General features: G+C 39.4%; 1 protein-coding gene across 4 annotated transcripts in view; it reads left to right on the top strand.

Moving 5' to 3' along the window:
* Positions 1 to 2,455: 2,455 nt before the first annotated feature.
* The window catches only part of LOC117299934 (calcitonin gene-related peptide type 1 receptor-like), a 40,592-nt gene continuing 21,053 nt past the window's right edge, over positions 2,456 to 21,994 (top strand). Inside the window, exon 1 of one of the 4 annotated variants that reach the window (XM_033783544.1) lies at positions 2,456 to 3,701. In XM_033783544.1, coding sequence (XP_033639435.1) covers positions 3,631 to 3,701 — 71 coding nt within the window. In that variant the 5' untranslated portion in view covers positions 2,456 to 3,630. Of the gene's footprint in view, positions 3,702 to 11,222; positions 11,300 to 12,826; positions 12,954 to 21,994 lie in introns of those variants that run through there. The other 3 variants (XM_033783546.1, XM_033783545.1, XM_033783547.1) reach the window with 3 other exon arrangements.

Genomic DNA, 21,994 nt, shown 5'->3' with positions numbered 1-21,994 from the left:
AATAGTTATCCATCCTTGGCGGACTGTCGTGGTAATGACATGGAAACAATTCACGGAAAAGCTTTGAGAATTAATGTTTAAATGCGGCTTAGGCCGGCGGCCGTCCTTTTTTGATTTGTAAACGAGTGCGTATTTAGCCTACTTCTGTATTTGGGTCAAACCCTTAAAGTCTCCGCTGAGTGGGTCAGGGGTCATACTTTGTAATCAGACTACGATTGGTCTGACCTCTATAAAGGTCAAATCATGATTACACTATTAGCAGTCCGTAACCCTTTCAACTCTGGCTGTCTTTGTGTACACATTTATTTTAAAGGAATTGAGTGGGAAATTCATACAAACCATGTATTTTTTTTTTAATACTTACTAACATGTACTTATGTATCGTCTATCATTATATCTGGCTTTTAAGCACTCAATCTCTCTCCAGACGAGTGTACTCATAAATCAAAACCCAGAAAGCAATTTATATCTAATGTGCATTTGTAAACATATAACCAACTTATCCATTCGTTCAAGGAAGCTGACAGTCTCCTCGTTAAATATGTTTTTAAAATTACAGCTGATTATTAAATGTCTCATCATCAGCAGCCGTTATCGCCTGAGCACCGTTATCATAGCGTACACGCTGTTGTTACTAGGGCAATCATTTTGTGCCTTTAGGGCGGTTTAGGCGCCAATGGCTGATTCCTGAGAGTGTGTGTTGTGGTTGGTCTGTTATCATTATTGGTGGGCAAACGGCTGTACAGTTTTAAGATTTAAAATGGTATAAACTCTGATAGGATGTTTTGCTGTTAAAGGGAAGTTACATCTTTGGATTTTTGAACCGTGCGATTGATTACTCCCATATTATGAATGCACGTAAAGCAGTTGGTCCCATGTGTTGTGTAACGCATGCAAATAACCTGGTGCGCTTATCAAAAAGAGAAGGGGGTTCACCCCGGTGTTCCTGGCTGTGACTGCTGTATGCGCCGTAGCCTCTTGTAAACCCTTATACGGTGCTACATAATTGGGTCTCAGAACTCATCTGTGCAATCCTATCTTTCTGAAAGTTTGTATATGCTCAGCGCCTTGAGTACCTTGTTTGGTAGATACGTGCGCTATATAATACTTCGATATTATTATTAATAAAACAAACCTAGTGAAAATTTCATTTCTAAAGGTGGTCGCGTTTTTTAGTCATCGCCGAAACTCCGGAGCGGCCATGTCCACGCAGGTAGAACAATCCATTACACAGTTTGAGAAATCAAACGTATCTGAGAGCAATGACTCTCAGATTCACATTTAGGGGGATACAAACTCACATCTTTTTCCACAACCACATTACCGCAGCGAAATGGTCCTCACAATGCTTTATAGTATCGAAAGCTGATGTACTGCTATATAAGCCAAGTAGGTTTGTGTTGTCATTATTTTTAAGAGTGATCGCTAAATAGGTTCTTTCCCTTTAAATGCGAACTGATGGCTCAGTGGCTGAAATGAAAACACCCCTTCATTTACGGCTAATTGGTTGATGTATCATAATGGCACAACATCGCGTCTGACACATGTTGGTATAAGGATTCCCTGCTTGTTGTAATAATCTCCTGGGTCATTATTGACCCGGATTCCGGGTCCCAGTGGACTTTTTCTGGGTCAGACTGACTCAGAAAAATGCGAGCACAACTGATTATTATAATAACGATTACAACTCGGATACAGCGTCAGTTTGACCTAATTCTGGGTAATTTTAACACATAATCCGGGTCAGCCTGACCTAGACATGGGTCGAGCCCCACGAGATACGAAATCTGGGTCAATTCTGCCATGGGAGGGCTTTTATAGTGCACAAACGCAGTCGTATGTATGCCTTTGAATGGATTTGAAATTGGCTTCGTTACCTACTAGGGAGTGCGAAAGACAAACAGAAGAAAGGACAAAATAACCAAGTTACACAGACAGGGTTTGGCTTTACAAAATCCTAGGCTAAATATGACTAAAACATAGTCGAATAAATAAATAAAAACGAGCCTTGAGAATACAGTTGAAAGTGGAGGTCACTTTTGGAGGTACCATTTAACTTAGGAGTTGCATTTACAAAAAGTTCACAAAATCATCCTGTCCAAAGAAAATATTCCTCAAAACAAAATTAAGATTGGATCTCTTTCACTAATCATCCACGGAAAACAAGCGTTCTCGAGAATTCAGAGGCAAGTGTAAAAATGTTAAATTCAGTGAATGGCACTTTTGATTTATCATTCAACTGAGGATACCACGAAATGATCAAATGTAAAACAGTACGTGTATCAGCAAGGCTTGGTTTGATTCCCAGTAAACACCATCACTGCAAAGATGTCCACAGAGACGTGTGTCGACGTACGTCGTTCATCAAGCAAGCAGTAGTCTACATTTATACAGCCCATAAGATTCACCATAATGTGCATGTGAACACTCTCTAGCTGTAGTGACTTAGCGGTGATACTGGCAGCCCCTCCCCCGATCGATTTGCCACTCTCTGCCCGGGCTATTAAAAGGAGCCCTCACGCAGATGGGTCCATGATTCTCGGAGATGTAAAAACTGAAGGCGCCTGATGGTGACTAACGCTAAGCCGCTCACTGACGTGCTCGGTGTGTCTTGAATGTGCATCTTTTGCACCAAGCAATGTTTATTATTTATCAGTACAATATGTTGTTAATTAACCGGTATAAGAAGTTTACTGTTCCATCATAGAGGGTCATTTCTCTATTATTTGATATATAGAGAAGTGTACGAGTTGAATTGTTGAGTACCGTCTTAAGAAGTCATCGCACTGTACATCACGTCTCATACAGCGTCTCAATGATATCATTTTATCTCCAAGATACATCAGCTGGTCTCTCTCGCTCCCTCTCTACTAACAGTCATCAATCAGTGGGGTTCTCCGGAGTTATCATGCTCATTACAGATCGCCGCGTCCCAGATGTGGACAATCCGTGATGTTCCGGTTGAAAATTCAGCGCTCACCAAGTATCCTTGGGCACACGATTTAATAAATGTCAAAACGGAACGCCTGTTTGTGAATAGGCCGGAACATTTGTTATACGCCGCGACGAGTAAGGAATACAACCTCTAATTGCCCACTGTATTGCAGAGGGATAAAAGATGACTTTAAACTTCAAGACGCTTGCAGTTCGTCGCACATTTCATCGGAGGACCTAAGTGTTCAGCGAGGCTAGCAAAGCATGCCCTTTGATTACGACTTATTGCGTGTGACGCGATTTGCGTGTAGACTGAGCTATATACAGGAGAGCAAGAATCAGCTATGTTCTTTCAACTAGCTGATATACACAAGTGAGAAGCAACTTTGCAATGACCGTGTGAACAGAGTGGTGGATCAGAGTTTGAGAGATTTAAACTTCGGTTAAATCGAGGTGGTTTAAACTTCGATCAGATTGAAAGGGCAGCGTTCTACTTTGACGACGCAAGGACGACGCAGTCGAAAGCTGGCCTCATCCGAGCGTTTTACTATAGTTTAGATAACTGATTTCGGAAACACTGAAGCCACGAAACTTATATTTATTTTATTAGGACTCTATCAGAAATCTGACTGTTAAGTTTAAGACACTACGTTCAAAAAGTCATCATCACTTACGGGATCATTCTACAAATTTGAAATGGCTGGACGGCAAGAAAGACGTGTTAGCCAACGCGGCCTGCACCACGGCGCAGTCCAAGCAATACCAAGGTAAGTGTTTACCAGTTTCTACATGCGTATTCTACGGGGAAATTATCGATGTTGCACTTAGGACCAGGAAGCTATAAAAATTCAGAGGTGGACTGTCAGAGCTGCCTGAGCAATAATGTCTTCGAGCCTTTGTTGTGTATCGGTCAGAAAAATAGGAAAGGGATCTGGAAAGGTTAAACATTGCGGCTCGATAGGACAGGTCCGTTCGGCTGCATAATGGTGCACCGTTCGATCGGATCTGTAGGGTTTCCCAGTCTTTTTTTACCCGCGCTTTTTTCTACCGGCGCTTTTTTTTTTTACCCGCGCCTTGGTCCGTCAGATTGTGGTTCATGATGACGCGGCAATTACACGCGGAGGTACACACATCAAGCAAGGTTTAAGAGGACTGTCCCTACGTGTCTTGAGGCCTCAATACGATCTGGCAGCATCTTTACAATCGGTTATCTTCCGCGTCGAGTGTTCCTCAGATACTCAGGGTATCCACGCTAGGCAATTAGATGCTGCGGAAGACATGAAGGGCGAGCAAGTTCTAAGGTTCAGATTTTGTCCCCATCTTATTGTGAACTAGTCAGCTAGTGATGAAACGGGGTCAAGGATTCGGGAAGTTTTCAATTAAATAGGTTTTTAAATGCAGATTTACACCTTGTCAACAATTTTCTGTAATTGTTTGAACAAGTTCGACAAAGCAAAATTCCATTATACGGGCAATAAACATTGAATTGAGTTATATATTGTGTTAATAAAGGTCCTCGGTAGTTAGTCTCAACGGTCACACAGCTGTTTACACATGTAGGTCAACTAAAACGATTCCTGTATCTATGCTTTGCATGTCAAGTTATTGTCGTTACGGTAACACTTGCCTCATGGTCGAATATTTAATCAAATGTTCAGATTGAACATGAGGTGAAAAGTGAACATGAGGTAAAAAGTGATTCAGAGGCCAAAATTGCCTCACTCTTTAAATGACTTTACAGACCTGTTTTCCCCTTCTTTGCTTAATTGATACAGTTAGTGTTTCGTCTGGATGAAGTATGTCTTCATTTTTGCCTTCGGGTAAAATCTGAAGCGTTGTTTATTCAGCAAAACACCTCCACAATTCCCGCATGACCCTTACACTCATTCCGGTGGGAAAACTCCTCCACACTCCCCTTACGGGTGTTTTCTGCTCCGCGTATACTACACACGAGTAGACCGCGTCTGATTTGAATACCTAAATGCCTTTATGACCAAATAATTGTGTGGAAACGAAAGTTGTATAATGTGAAGGTACCCCTTTTGCGGTTACTGGATCAGGGGAATTCAATCAAGGGGAATAATTTATAGACAGAGGAGCAAGATAATCAGAAGAGAACTAGAACGAAAGTGACGCTATTCTGAAATCATTACTAACACAATTGGAGCTTAGCTCGACACAAGGTGATCGCGTTTAATCAAATGTTCTTTCTAAACGGCAACATGCCTTGGCGATTATCGCATGCGCGTTTTGAAGTCAAGCTGAAATAATTGAGGTTGGTGTTAACTTCATGATACATATAAAAGGATATTCCAACTTAACTTGATACCCCTATATGAACACTACGGGGATTTTCCTTAACGTTGGTAACAAAACATAACATGACAAAACATAACATCTTCAAGTCAAACTCGTTTTACAAACTTCATGAACATTTCCAAACAGTATACATAGTCAAAAGAATGACTTTAAGTAGTAACGAAGAAGAAAACATTTTTACAAAGCAGAAAACTAATTAAGTATGTGGAGGTATCATCTAGAGGCCAAGGCATGTGGTGAGATGCCTGATGGACAGACAGGTAGAACAAATACAGCATTGATGAAAATAACAATGACGACAATGATAATAACAATGACAACAAAACTAGTAATAAACAATGGAAGTGGCATCACTAATAAGTAAAAATGCTTCTTTGTGCGCGGATGAGTTTTTAAACTTTTCATGACTCTGCCAAGTGGGTTTGAAAATGTCACAGTTTCAGTAAGGAAGTGCTAAAGCCTCGGTGCTGCGCATGTGACCCTGAACACCCATGTGAAGGTACTCGAAATACTATAGACCGGATTCTTTTTTATATAAGAATGTTAAGCGATTTCTGCCTGATGTATAAACCTCTCACGTATTTGCAAACAAAGACTATTGCTGATACGTTTTTCTTGTAAATGTCACATAAATTTATCCTTAAACGAAGATGAAAAATTGGTCAGGATTGTCACTTTCATTTCAAGGGTCAATTCGTAGGCATGGTTACGTCTAAAGACTTTTAGAATTACAGATCAACTAACAGATTCCATACAAAGATGAGAGAGACTGTTCAAAATCATTAGCCCATATAGCATGGGGAAACAAGTGAGTGATGTCAAGTGTGGATTGAAGGAAATCTAGAGGAATGTAATATGACAGTAAAATGGAAAGAAAGTTCCTCACAAAGGCTAAAAGCCACCTTTGGTAAAAGGCTACAAGAACAAATACTGAAGATGAAAATAACCCAGGGGAGTTGAAGGTAACAGTCTAGATAAAATGATGGAAGGAAATATGCACTTGGCACGGAGTTTTAAAGATTGAGTAGTACAGGTGTGGGAATGGCTATTTGTTCCCAATCTCAGAAAAGCAAGTGGGTGAGAAAAAAAAACAGAAATCATGTTTTACGCTCAATTGTACATTACAACTAAAAATGACACATACAAGTAGTATTTACAGTATCTCAAGTCAAAAACTTGTAATGTTGGTGTTCCCACAACAAAACTAAACGTCAACTGAGCATCACTTTAAATCATTCTCTGAGAATCAAACTTGAACCTCGAGCGTGCAGCAGGAGAAGTAATTCGCAACGACTTGATTTACATTATGAATGAAGATTATTAAATGGTCCCTAAGTATTAAACTTGATCGAAGGTCAATACTGCCTGAGTAAATATTAAACCATAAAGCAACATTAACAACAGGGGGTTATAGAAACTTTTCATTATGACAGGAACTTAAGGAGCTTGTTCCGTTTGATCCGGTTTGGATCTCATCAATCATACCCCCAGAGGATGTTAACGGGACTTGAGACTGCCAAGGTGCTCTTAAGATGTAAAGTACATCCTCTGCTTATCATTATACCGTCTTGAGCCTGGTTCTTTCAAGCTTGCATGGTCGGTGTGGCGTGTTTAATAAAATAGTGATGGGGATCTTGATGTACATAGAATGTGTGATTGAAGACTGCTTTCGGTTCTGTGTTAATAGCAAAGCACGCAAGTGAAAAGTACAGTCGTTATGATAGTGTCAATCACTTCAGAAGTGTTTTAAGAACCATTTCAAGATGTAGAGAGACTTTATCAACAAGTCAAATCGAAAACTAAGGGGCACTCCAGAATTAGGACCTTTAACTGACGGTACAACTTAAAGCCACATCATTGGCTGCGGCTATGTGTTATCATAATGTGTAGGCCTACAATGAAGGAAGGAATACCCATAGCAACAGCCGTAGCCGCAGCTGTAGCCGCCAAGTCGGATCCCGCCCTTTCTTTCTTTTTTTTCGCTGGTAACTGGAGAAACCTTTTTTGTTATAGAATACCGGTATCAATGGTACCCGTTGGGTCTTGTCGTACTCCATACGGTAATACGAGTTGCCAGCGTCTACAGGAGTAATCACATTAGCAAACAAACTTTGTAACCAAATATTGAAAAGTTGTGTTCTCTTTTCATCACCCTTATTTAACAACTTGCCGCCTCTTGCGTCTCAGAAACAAGTTCACAGTGTGAAGTCATGGTAACTTGATCGTATATAAAGCTCATGTAATACACCATGTACATGTTGAGGTATTTGCTTGAACACAGTCGATCCAAGGTGTCATGTATACAACCTCGATCCCAGTGATCGGATCTTTTAGCACACTTAACCCCAGGGGAGTTCCGGGATACGTTGGTTTGATTCAGTACTCGCAAATGGATCTTGTATAGTGTGCATATAATCCAATCCAATATGATGTAATACAACCAATGTTATCCAATACGCACCTCTGACAAATCATGTGTCATGTTCTCATGCTGCCGAGTTTTCCGGATTTTGAACCCTTTCAGCTTGAAGTCGGGTTCACTAGGGAATGGTTCCGACTTTAGATTTACCTTTTTTATTAGAAAAGCCCCCCCAAAAACCACCTTTATTATCACTGATGTAATTTAACATGATTTGACATCCTAGAAAATACCACACAGATACATAGTTTATTGCCCTTTGGTTGTTGTAAAACGCGTGACGTGTCATCATTTATTTTGACATGCTTCCGATTCCGAGACGCCCCAACATTTTATGTTGGAATCCAATATGGATAATTATTGGACACTACTAAGCGTCGTTTCCAATATAATCGCTCCCGGCAGTTTGTCCAAACGGGACAAGGTCATGTCACGGAGGAGAAGGTTTTTGTCTAAATGGGGTTCAAGTTGTGTAGAAGGGGGTTGTAGAATTGTCAGAGTGTGATGGAGTGGACGAGTTATGTGTGGTTTTGTGTTTATGTAAAAAACAATTGCCTCGTAAAATGGAATAGTCCCGATTTTACCTTGTGACTGTAACAATGTACTCACATGCATCCAGTATCTGTGTATAATTTTACGAACAGTTTGATGGCATGTCAGAAAGTTAGACAATATTATTCATAATAACATATTAACAAACTTTCCCCAAATCGCACACACCCTTCAAATCCTATCCGAATACTACAACAAAAAACGCCCTTTTTACAGCCTCGCTACCATGGGCAGCGCACCCCATCGATTTGAGCGAGCAAAGCATGCTGGAGAAAATGGCGCGGCGAAATCTATCACGCCCTGGGAACGAAGTGCGCCTTTTTACGCTTGTTTGGTTATAGTCTCAATCCCATCCGAACTAAAAATCGACCTATTCCCCTCTATACCAAGAATATAAATGACCGTGAAGTGATTTGACTTCTTAAGTTTTTTACGCAGTTAATGTTCACTCCCCGTCCAGGGGCGAGAGCTCACGACCCCCCCCCCCCTTCAACCCGGGGCGCCCCTGGCACCCGAGTCAAATCCGGAACAACACCAAAACCACCGGATCGATTAAACCTATACTCACGATCAAGGGTGTTCCGAGCAAGAGATTATCCGGTGAAAATACGTGTAACTGATACGACATTAATGCACTATCGGACACCAAGTCACCAGGATCGACAAAACTAGTCCGGGAAAACCGGGAACCCGACCCCGTCACTTCTCACTGTATTTGCTAGGAGGTTTTTTTCTTCGTTTTCTCCTATCTTTTTTCTTGAGGCGCCACCGTCTTAAGACGCGATTGATGAGCCATTGCAATCTCATTCACTGAGAGGAAAAGAATTGAGAAGGTCTCAGTTTCATAGAAGCTGAAGATATCGCTTGGCGTCTTCAATCGTGATGAGAAAGCCAAGAGGAGAAAGCCAGTCTTTGACAGAAAAATTACAAGATGCTTTGGCCGCTGGTGGCCTGATGAATTGCTATGTATTCCCAGCTGACGATCAGGGCCCAATCATAAAGCTGTTAAGTTTCTTTGCTAAGCAAATATTGAGTGAGGCACCAGTGACAACAATGTAAACTTAATGAAATTATGGATAGCAACCTATATTTGTGTCTAGCAAATTTGTGTGCTGATTTAGGCTTTATGAACTTGAGCTCAGGGCCTAAATTCACAGAGCTGCTTTGGCAGGAAATAGTGCTTAACCATTATCTGCTATTAAAAGCAACAATTGTGTGCCTATTAAACACAGCTCCCATGACATTAAGCCCAGCGCTATGGAACTAACACGGATAAGATGACTTAGTGTCATCGTTGACCATGATGACCATTTATCACTGCTCATTAACAAGGCAAATTTAATGATTTATATATACACACAGAAACCCCATGGTGTGTACACAATTTGTTAAGTGTCACAACATTCATACATTTGTTATGAGAGCCGTAAAGATACATTGCTTTTCTCATTACTAATGCGATATTAACTATAATGAGGTGATTGTACTTTGCGTTGAAAGTAGGGCGTATTTGGATGGAACGATCGCACAATATGTTTAAGAAGAAGTTGTTGTGAGATGAGTTTTTGATTTGCAATTTCTACTCTTCATCCCTGCTGTGTATGAACGGATTGATATTTGCAAATAGGGAACGCTCAACTTTACAAAGGGGTTGTTAAAGCCATTGGACACTTTCGGTAAACAGTAATGTCCAAGGCCCACACTTCGTGTATCACAACGTCTATATAAAAAACAAAACCTGTGAAAATTTAGGCTCAATCGGTCATCGGAGTCGGGAGAAAATAACGCGAAAACCCACCCTTGTTTCCGCACGTTTCGCCGTGTCATGACATGTTTTTAAAATAAATCCGTAATTCTCGATATCGATAACTGATATTGTTTTAATTTTTTCTCAAAAAGTAAAGCATTTCATAGAATAATATTTCAAGAGAAGTCTTTCTGTAAACCCTATAAGTTATTTGTAAATCTGTGTGAACTTAAAAAAAAAAGTGTCCAATGGCTTTTAACGGTTAAAAAGTTACCAATATTTATTGAAAAAAAACAAGTAATGTTGGTTCGTGTTCTTAACAGATAAGTTATTTTAACTAGTAGACTGGTTTTGACACCAACACCGCATTGGTTGTATTTCACCAAAACTTCGGAGTTTTTCTCAACCAATCTGTTTTAAGGGTGTGATCATAATCGAGAGAAAAAAAGAGTTACTCAATTTAATTGACAGCGAGGGAAGGTGGGTCAAATGCTCTTTCCTCTCATGAAAATATGATTCAAAGACTTGGAACTGACCATGACACAACTAAAGCTTCGCTGGAACTGTATTTAAATTAGGGAAGTTTAATTTCGTTGCCCCATTTCTGTGTCGAAGTATATAAAATAATTAAATTATAATTATGGAAACTCCTTAAAGTGTTAATCTTGTTAGAAGCTGTATACTAAACAAGACGAAACTTGTGAGTCACAGTAAAAAAAAAATCCATAAAAAAGAGAAACAAATACAAATTCCGTTGTCCCACTTCTGAGTCGAAGCAAAGAAACATACAAAATAATTAGATTTTATTAATGAAACACGTTTGAGAAGCTGTTTCCATGAAACAAGACGGGACCGCAGCACACATCAAAGACAACTGGACAATTTTGGAAATGGTTTTGGATGATGAGGTCAATGCCATTAGGTTAATTACTGGGCATGGACGAAAAACTAATTACAACAATAGACAGGATTAAGCCTGAGAAATCCAACTAAGCTTGAGACTAGATTCGTTTCCTCTCAATCGCCCATCGATAGACGGGTCGCTTCACCGCTCGATCGTTAGCCTAATTCTTTAGAGTGCTTCTCCCAGACACAGCACCTAGGCAAAACACTGCCTACAATCGACCATCCATTGTCGGTGTATATCACAACGAGCATTCCTTGAGAAACGCGGAAGCAGATTTCTTTCCTCTCTGGCCCTCTAACATTCGGTTTGTTTTTTTCTTGAACGAGCCGAGAGGGTGAGTTTACAGGAATTGTTACTTGATGCTTCTGTTTCAAATCGAAATGATGTCTAGGACTTTTTGGTGCACGAGTCGGATTTCCATGTAAGTAATTACAAATGAAAATGTGAATGGTATAGAGAAATGATCTGTGGCTGAGTGTTTCTTGCTTATGATAAAATATTTTCAAGGAGTGCTCTTTCGATCTTGCCCTTTAGAATAAATAACCGCTCTTCAATCGTGAAAGGTGCAGCCTGATTTGCATTCATCTTGTCTTAAAGTAGCTTTGCCATGTATATTGTTTCTTCAACTTGATTTATCATGATGGTATACTGAAATCTTGAGACCATTAAAAGTGCAAGTTGTGTGGTATCCCCGTGTACGCCTGAAGATACCTATGTTCAGAATAATGATGACGACCTTTAATGACCTAAAGATATTTTTTGCAAAATCTATGTTTACATCACATGAAATTCCGAAGGTAGGTTTGAGTAAAGGGCGTGACCACTTTTGTCCTGAGGAAAGACAATTTAGATTCGTCTTGTATGTAAATTTGGTTTACGATTTCTTTCAGCTAATTAACCACCAAGTAAATTAAGCAGTTTTATTAGGCTTATGACGTGTTACAATGCTAAGTATTTTTCTTGAGAGATTCCACTGCTAACTTGAAGTTGCTTGGATACTATTCTCAACGTGTTGACTTGCACAAGCAAAGGCAAAATTCCCTGCTAACCCGTGAAATACGCTTGACGTAAGTGCAACCGAAAGCGCCGATCATTTGCTAACGGTAAGCACAGCCATGAAATTAGGTCCTGATCTTAACTGCCATAAAGTGCACGTCTGGCTATGCTCTTCGGATACACAGACTTGGAATTAAACCTAGCGTCAAACGAGCCATCAAACTGTTTACACATCTTCCCGTCTGGGTCTTTATTCAGATTAATCCGCTTGATGGAGTCGATATTGAGGACAAAGTTTTTTTTTCTTCTTCTAACTCTCTGCCGCTAGCAACTGCTCTTACATTTCAAGACCGCATCAATTTGCGAAATTATAGATCGATACCGAATACACCGTACACGAAAAGTCGATTAACCGAATAGTGAAGTGACTTTTGTTCGCGTTTGGCGGGCACAACAGGGCGAACGTTTTACCTATGGCCCTTTTCGAAACCACGGCTTCGGCTTTGAATTCGGTTCAGGCTATATAGCTTGGCCCCGTGGTTGTTTTGACAATGTGCGTGCTCAGGGGTTTAGACGAGGACGGGGCCTGAAGCCGAATCCAAAGCCGAAGCCGTGGTTTCGAAAAAGGCCTATGTATGTGCTGTGAGGAGTACCACGTTTGTAAACATTTGTTATGATATGCATATGGATAGAAAGATGTTTTAAAAGTAGAACGTTAGGTTCCACACATATGCCTCGAAGTTGCACTGCTTTCCTTACACGTCAATTTGTGGAGTCAATTTTTTTGTCAAATTGGTTGACTCCACAAAATGGACCGTGTTAGTTCGCAAAGGAAAAGGAAAACCATATGCATATCATATCAAATGGTTACAAACGTTTTCCATAGACCAACTCGCCCGATCCAAGGTAACGCGTCCCTTAAATAAAGCGCGAGACGCAATTTCCGGAAGTCTTGTCTTAAGACTCCGAGGCGTTCAGTTTAAGACCGAAGACGAGTTTAGAATCAGTGTGAGACCGAAAAGAATCGAGAGCATGAAGAGTCGAAGACTGGGATGTATCTTCCGCTGACTAACCCTGAGGTAAGCTCACATACCGTGTTTACAGGACTTAAGACGTGGGTTTGATTCCGCTGAGTGTGGTCAATGGCCTATATTAAACCTCAGTGGAATGGTTAGTGTCTATGAAGGGAAAGCTTTACGGGTCTGGCTTTGTGGATTCAAAGTGTTTCTTGTACGGACCCACATGGGATAGTAAGTCAAGTGAACGCCGTGATCTAACTCTATCATCACTCTTGTTCCGAGTTTGTGCTGTGGTCTAGTTTCACCTGACTGTCGTGCATGTTTTTGCATGAAATGTTTTTTTTTCTCCAATTGTTAAGTTATCTTTTTTCATTCTGACTGCATCTTCACTACAAACAGATCATATTATATACTTGTATTAGTGGTTGTTTACCTTGTCCTGTATAACACTCCCAAACGGGCCCAATTTCATAAAAAAATTGCTTAGCATGAAATTTCTTCCTTGGTAAATCAGGATTACCAACCAAATTTTCATTTGTTGCTTATTGCTCGATACTGCTTTTCAGCTGTTGTTTGCTAAATCCTGAAAATCACGTGAAAACTCGGTTGGTAATCCTGTTTTTACCAAGGAAGAAATTTCATGCTAAGCAAATTTTTGTGCTTACAGGCTTTATGAAAATGGGCCCTGGTTATAAAAGAACTGTAGTGTGGTCAGATGAACGCAAGTGGGAGAAATTGGAATCGAGTTAGGACCTTCTATACTCTTGTCCTCCCTTGTCAGCTTGAGCTCCTCACGGGGATAATAAGACAACCGAGAAATTCGGACAATCTTTGACCAGACACTTTTCCATGAGATTCATCTGGAGTCTCTATACCCAATTGTTATTTTGGGGAAACATTTATTGAATAAAAGTAACGAATAAAATAACTTTTGTTGGATGTTTAATCCAATCTTCTTGTTGACATGACTGGTTTGCTTGTCAGGGATTGAAGTATTTTCCTCATTCCGTCAACTCTAGAATTATAGACTCTTCAGAGTCAGAATGTTTCGTCACTAGTTGTTCTACAAAATATATCTTATACTTGTCTCTCTCTACCCTTCCTTAACACAAAATAAATGAAGGAATGACTTGTAAAAAAAAACGTCTCAAAGGAACTGAGTGTTTGAGCACTGTTCTGAATCTTTGTTAAGAAGAATAATCAACGGAAGTTTAAGCATAGACAAATGTCTCTATTTTATGAAAAGGGGATTTGGGGGTAAAATATCAGATGACTGATATTAAGCCTGGTGCTTATTGTATTCGTCTAACTGCAATACATTTTAATGTGAACCTTGAGCACTCACACGAAGGTTCTCAAAATACTGGACCGCTATCTTGTTTTCTATGAATGTTAAGTGAATTTAACCTGATGTATAAAATCTCTCACGTACCGCCAAACAAAGATTTCCTTTTAAAAGCTGAATTGTTTTTCTTGCAAATGTCACATAAATTTATCCTAAAACGAATATGAAAAATTGGTCAGGGATTGTCACTTTCATTTTTAGGTCAATTCGTTGGCGTGAACACGAGACAAAAACAACACAAAAATTACCTTAAAACAAAATCGACAAACAACTAGATCGAGCGAGTTCACCCATTGCACAAACACGCATGACTTATATTTGACTATGAAAGAAAACAAATATTTACAAATCTATAAACAAAAGCAACGAAACTATAGATCAGACTAGATCATGCCAGAGAAGGTACCAGCTGTCGACTTCACCAAACTCTTCCAACTTAGGATTAATCTTAGGACTTTAGGACGAGTTTAGTTCTGTTTCCAAAGGCGTGGGACGCATTGAACCCATCCTAAGTTAGGACGGGTTTATACTCGTCCTAACTCGTGATAGGATTAGTCCTAGCGTTTCGTGAAATTGGCTGCAGTACACTTATAAGACTCTTTCAGCAAATGCCCAACCAATTATTTTGCAATGACGTCACGACGTCCTAACTTTGATCTGTTTAGATAACAATGTGCTATTGTCTCATTACCGGGTTTAATTATTAAAGAAATGATTGTGTGAGTAAACTGACGGGTACAACCGTGTGTAAAATCTCCTTTGGGAGGAGTGGTATTGACGTTTGCAGTACCTTTAAGAAGTAGGCCAACTGTAAAAGTAAACTTGTGTCACTCTGAAAAGAGCCAAGGTGGTCTCGACGTTTCGAACAGTACACTTTGCTCGTCTTTACGTTTATTTTTGTTGTTTGTGGATTTTTACGAAGCCAGGAATGTCTTTGCAGTCGAGGTCGACTAATTTCCCTTTTGTGCCCTCGGTTTGTTATGACAACAAACACAAGGAGAGTACCGTTAATTACCTTAGTTGATTGACGTTCTTCCTGTTAATGTTAATCCTTAAGTAATACCTTAATTAACCGGACATGAATCAAATACCGAATACCTTTATTAGTATTATAATCATCTGTTTTGTTAAGCTTGTTATGTGAGTTCATGAGGGTTTCATGATAAGAAAATAATCAAACATGCAAACTAATAGTCGAACCTGGTGCACTTTAAGGGTTAAGTTAAACTTCTACAAGTCCCTACAGCATTTACGTCCCGTTTTAAGCTTCTAGAAAATCTGTTAATCCCGGAATCCAGAAACGTCTTGGACTAGAAAGAAAAGAGAGAAAAAGAACTAATGCCTCATCCCTTTGGAATTAAATCACACCGTAGGGTTTGAAGTTGTCATTGTCTTTTCCCAGACACATGCATTCCGTGAGAGGGAATAAATTAGAAGGAAATAAATATATGTAAAAACATGTTTTTCATCTGTGTGTAAACTCTTAAAACAAACCAGGGTGTCATGTTGCAAAGTCTATAAGAAAAGAATTCAAACTCAAAAGGATTCAGGGCGGCATAATGAATAGTAAACACATAGGGGGAAGGTGCATCACCATGGAGGAAAGTAGACTCGTTTCAATCATTGTCATCATTGGAAATGATTTTGAAAGGCAAGAAAAGTTATGCTTGTAGAAATTTGTTCATCGTTACTTCAAAGTGTTTTCTCATGTATGCCTATAACGACTTACAATATTTTGAGGAACTCTTTGGTCCGCTACTTGAAATCTGAACGTAATCACTTGATAAATATTTCATACAGAAATATTTCTGTTATTTAGGGAATAATGTCTCCCTCTATCTAAGATTCCAAATTAATCACTCTTTCTTAAGTAAGATAAGAAAGGCACAAAATTTAATGTTTGAACAATTGTGTTCATCCTTTCTTCGAAGTTTTCTCTTCTTTGGGCATACGACTTACAATCTGTTGACTTCTTCATACAAAAGTCGGAAATAATATGTCAGATTCCACATTGATTATTCTTTCTCAAGTAAGATTTCACATTCTGAGATTCATGTTAACAACAGTGGGTCTTTATAAACTTTATATATGATAACAATTAAGTCGCAGTTTCAATACCTCAACTGAAATAAACTGCGCTTCCGTGAATAGACGTTTCTTGTGTGTATTAAGCTTACGGAAGTGCTCTTGTGGGGGTCTATTGCACAATGAAACAATGGACCACGCAAGGGAAATATTTGTTCAACTTGAACCCCTCGAAAGAAATCTTTCGAAAAGGGATAGATAGATAGATAGCTAGATAAAAGGTTTATTGACAATAGCCATCACAGCATAAAAACTGAATTGCAACTATGATACAATATTTTAAAAAGATTAAAAGGACATCATTAAGAGAACAACAATTAATATACACAACAAAATTATATAAAATACACAAGCAAAAAGGGGAATAAAATTAAACAGCAACCACACACCTTTGGCAAGACACACACCACACCAGCACACACAAAAAGGAACAAAAACGCATGTACACACTTGGACTAAACAAAAACAGCATTTTAGAATTAGAACAGTAATCGCAGGAACCCCACAACGGGATCCGTAAGCAGGCCTGTATGGATATTGTAAACTTCTACTGGAGCATTTCAAGGGCACCAAGGCAATGACCGGGGGCATGGAGGCAATCGCATTCGTTGCCTCCTTGAGGTATCGGGCATGCGATGCCAGTCATCTCGCCCCCTTGCAAAGTCGCCCTCTGCAAAGTCGCCCCCTACAAAGTCGCCCTCCAGCAAGCTCGCCCCTCCGTGTACAAACTCGCCCCTCACAATGTCGCCCCCTACAAAGTCGCCCCGACACACTATGCACAAACAGGCGCGAGGTCCATAAAATCAAGTCATACCTTCTATATAGATTACAGATAATACGGTTAAGTTGGATTATTTTGTAAAATAATAATCCCATCAGGAAAAATGCTTTCTTTTGCGGTCCATTTCCTTTTAAATAAACCTCCTTTTTCAATTGTCTACTTTTGCTTTTCAAGTCTGCAGCGCTGGCTAGCGTCTCTTTAATGGGAAATATATGAATCGTAGATTGATATCTTAAGCCCTTAATTGGATGTGATATTTAACGGCAGGGAAGTCTTAAAGATTGTAAAGACACGGGGGATTTGTGTTTGTAAAGTAAAATTGCTTGCAAGATCAAAAATGAACCTTTTACTTGCCGTTATTTGTCAGTTTTTATTAAATGCTGTTGTTTGTATTGTGTATGGCTTTTTACGTCAAACGTAGTAACATGTAAGCACTGGGTTGGTGTCTTTTTTGAAAATCAAAGCTATATTTTGTTTGCCGTTAAAAAAAAGTAATTAATTCAGTATTGCAGTGTAAGTGAACTAACAAGTATACATATTGGTTAAGATACTTTTTTTCACTTCACAAATATATGACTATATGACTGTTAAATAGTTCTTTTGTAAATTACACTGTAATTTACAAAATAGTTGTTTAACAGTCATTATAAATTAAAATATTTTTTCAAACTAGGTTATTTGAAAACACAAAAAGAAGATTTGAAGCGATCGCACAACAGACAAAACTTGAGTTCATAATTTAAGTTGACAAACTACTCTAGATAACACGTCCCCACCCACATGTTTCTCTCTTCACAGTCACAAACAGTTTAGGGTAAGATGGCATGTTGACGGCAACCTGAGCCCACTTCCACAGATAATTTTTCCATTAGCGTGTTGATTACCAGTTACAAAATTACAATGGGGTCGATTTCACAAAGAGTTAGGACTAGTCCTAACTTAGGACTAGTCCTATAGGAAATACCAAAAACGTATAGTTAGTCCCAAGTTAGGATGAGTAACTATTCCTAACTCGAGGTAAGACTAGTCTTAACTCTTTGTGAAATCGACCCCTGGTTCCTTGCTTATTTTTGATATACGCACCATTTTACTGTTTTTCTGCCAGCAATGGTTGAACCTTGCTCCATATAATTTACTGACATTTGGAAACGAGGTCGTCCCTGTGAGATGAAACTCAGCAAGGTTCTTCGGGGTGAATGTACACGTCAACAGCTTATCATACTATAGGGGACCAGACTTTAAATCTGGCGATCAGCTTTGTCAGACGTCGTATACGTATTAATTATTAAAGAACTGAATTATAAAGGAGTTGCCAGACTAGCTTTCCCTCCAGTCTGTTGCTTGTGTGGAGTTGTATGGAAGAAACTTAAGCTAGATGGAGTAGAAATCGTGTCAGGATTTACCGTCTAATGCGAACAGGACTTCTGACCTCATCTTCTCTCTGATTGTAAAAGGGTTGTCTGCCATATGGCTCTTGGGAATAGTGAAAATTTCACTATTTTACATAAAAGAGTAGGCCTATGGAGTTGTGTGCATGCGTAATGCGTAAATGCGCAATGTCTAGATATACAACTGTCGTTAATTGGCTTGTAGTTTCCCTAATTTTGACAAGACACGTTTATGTAACCAGCATAGTGAAGTATCTACATTCTAAAAACTTCCAGGTCACAATTGAACCCCAATCTTGATCCTGTGGGGCCTGACCCCTTCTGGGTCAGTATAACCCCATTCTGTGCAACAAAGGTGTTTTTTCTTTCATGTTTTCTTGCAAAATGCGATCGTGAGCCCAAATTTTGACAGGTTTGATATTTTATGCATGTCTTGATACACCAAGTGAAGATACTAGTCTTGCAGCTACCCAAAGTATACCCTGCCTGGAATATGAGTTAGACATTTGTATAAAAGTCCTGAAGTTAACGTAGCCCATTCATGATACGACTCCAGACTAATTATGTCAATTCTTATGTTTACAAGCGACACGCGTGAACACCGCTCATTACACCAAAAGCAATGTATGTCCGGTCCGATGAAACATATAAACCGAGTCCCAAGTACAGACATAAATCTGAAGAGTAGCTCGACAACTTAAATGACAAGTTGCTATTTGCCATCACGGATGTCCCAAAGAAGAAAAAAAATACATTGTCAGGCCCAATAACAACACAACATTTTCACTTTAATGACTTCATGTGCTTTCGTAACACTTGCTTTCAAAAACTCCTACATGTCAAAAAGTACACCTCTAGCGTACTGAAAGTTACAGGTGCATAAGATCTCATTCGATTTTGTCTGCGTTCAGAGTCAATGAAGTTGAAAAGGACATTTGGAGACGTTTCTGCACGCTTTCGAGCCTGTAAATTGTCAGCCCTACCCCTTAGAAAATGTGAAAAGCTTACGAGTGTCTTAATTTATTAAAAAGCAAGAGAGGTTTCCGAAGTTGACGAACTTTTAATGGATTGATTTTGATGTCTACCTTTAGTACATTCTGGAAGTACAGGTTTTTCTGAGGCGTGTCGTTGCACACAGTTGACCGGTTACAGAAAGCGAGATCGTACTTCATGTGAATTACCCATGTATAATTTAAAGAGGGTTTTCGAATTTAGTTTTATTGGACATGGGGTTTAAACGAATACCCCTACTGTTAACAATAATTTCTGTTGGGTCTTGCCAAGGGGATCCGGCGTGTAGTCAATACACGAACCAATTTGAGAACCACTGAGCAGTAAGGAAGAGTGGAAGGAAATGTGCGGAGAATACTTGTATAAACAGAGCTGTTTATAACAAAAGGCAATTAAAGGCATGGCCCAATTTCTTAGAGCTGCTTAAGCACAAAAAGTAGCTAAGCACAAATGCTTGCTATCGAACAGGGTTACCAGCCAGAATACCATGTTACATGTACAAGTTGTGACTGATATCCTACTATTTTCTGCTTAATATACTATTTGTAAGCAATATTTTTCTGCTTAAGTAGCTCTATGAAATTGTGCGCAGGCTAAACCTTTTGCAATTACTTCAAAAAAGATTAATGACAATAAAAACTTCCTTTGTGAGAAGCACTGCAGCTGTTGACAATGAATAACAATTTGAGAAACGATTCCCTTCAAATGAATGTGGTCAAATTGAGAGCGATTAGAAAACATTTCAATCTGAGCCACGTTTCTCAGATTGTGTGTTAGATTTATGAATTGTTCTTAATTCTGTGTGGACAAAACCGCTCCAGATGTTCGGCAATATCTCAAAGACGATACCAACTATTGAAATTAACTTTTCACAGGCTGGTTGGTTTTATGGTTTATATCAATACTTGAGCATGGTTAAACAATCGAACGGACGTAGACGTGTTTCAATCAAAATTTTCTATTTGAGCCAGATTTATTATTAGGTGTATCAAGTTATCTTGTACAATCAGCACTCCCGCACGACTCTTTGACTAAAAAGTTAAACAGATAAACTTATATCATTGATCAAGTGAAGGGAAATTTTTAAAACTTAAAAACTGTCGGGAGGATTTATGCCAATTACATTGCTTCGAATTGAGCGAGACGTCACACAAAGTTACGAATTAAATATGTATAGAATGCAAGTACATTTGCGATTAAGTTACCATCATAGCGGTATAGACCTTTTCGCAAATACCGGGGCGCGCGCGTAAAGCTTGGAATTAGGTGCATTGTGGCTTAGCTGGTACCCAAATTTGATCCATATATATCCCACAATGCACCTCATTCAACAGTCTGCGCTTGCGCATTGGTATTTGCGATAAGGTCTATGGGTGTAAACATTGGCAGGGGAGATGGCTTTATATAGCTTTCAATCCAAACCGGACCTTCTTCAGAGGCATATATATATTTAATGATATATCTCCCATTGTTTGCAGGCTGATAACATAATTATAGTGCCAGTGTGATAGTACATACTGGAATGATTAACTGTGTGATCATGTTTCTTCCGTGTCCCCCCTTTGGCAAGTGACAGCTAAAGTAATCAGCCAACAGATATCCCAGGCAACGCATCATCAGGACAAGGTCCTCTTGTCCAATTAGGGCTATGGCCCCTTTGGGGATGCCCGGCCTTGTGTTCGTCTTGTCTCTGCAGCGTGTCCTGAGGGAGGACGCGCTGGGGATCGAGAGATGAGGCTATACGTACTGCCGAGGCCAATGCGGGACTCGGTGCCAAACGAGAACCGTAAGCCCAGTACCGAACATTCAGGCACGGTTGGCTCAAAGAATACAGCCTCGTCTTAATGGAAATAATCATCTTCCTGAAATTGTCTCTAAATGTACACAGGCCAATGAAGCCTCTTGAAGATACCAATAACAATATTTAGTCTTGCATGGGGCACGTAATAGAAATATGCATCTGCCTATTACCAAGCTCATTGGCATCATCTTGCCAAACCATTGATGGATTGTCAAAAACAGAAGACAAATTACGAGCCAGTGAACTAACCCATGGACCAACGTAACCACGTTTCAAAAGCCAGAAGAAAAAACAAGCACGAGAATTTGAGAATCACGTTTGGTCTGAAGAAAAACTGTTGGCCACAAATTGACTATATACCAGCCATTGTGACCGGTTGTTTGCTTAGCAGTATTCATCTAATACACCAAAATAACAAAATATAATTTTCTGTTTCAAACTGCTTACTAACCAAAAGAATAAATGGTATAAAACCAAAGCATATAAGTAATGGCCTAACGGTTTGACTCTAAAAGTCTTTCTCGAAAAATGACAGTAACACCAATTGGTTATTACCGTCGTGCACATTCACTCTGATTTTTGTGATTATAACAACTTATCAAAGCTAATAGTTTTCCGAACGAGACCCGTTCATCCGTTGTTGATATAGCGACGTCTTTATTGTTTAATCAATATCAATTTTTGCCGTAA

Source organism: Asterias rubens, chromosome 15 (assembly GCF_902459465.1).
Source record: "Asterias rubens chromosome 15, eAstRub1.3, whole genome shotgun sequence".
In the NCBI taxonomy this organism is placed as follows: domain Eukaryota; kingdom Metazoa; phylum Echinodermata; class Asteroidea; order Forcipulatida; family Asteriidae; genus Asterias; species Asterias rubens.
The sequence above is the reverse complement of the archived record's forward strand: the minus strand, read 5'-3'. Positions and strand labels throughout refer to the sequence as shown.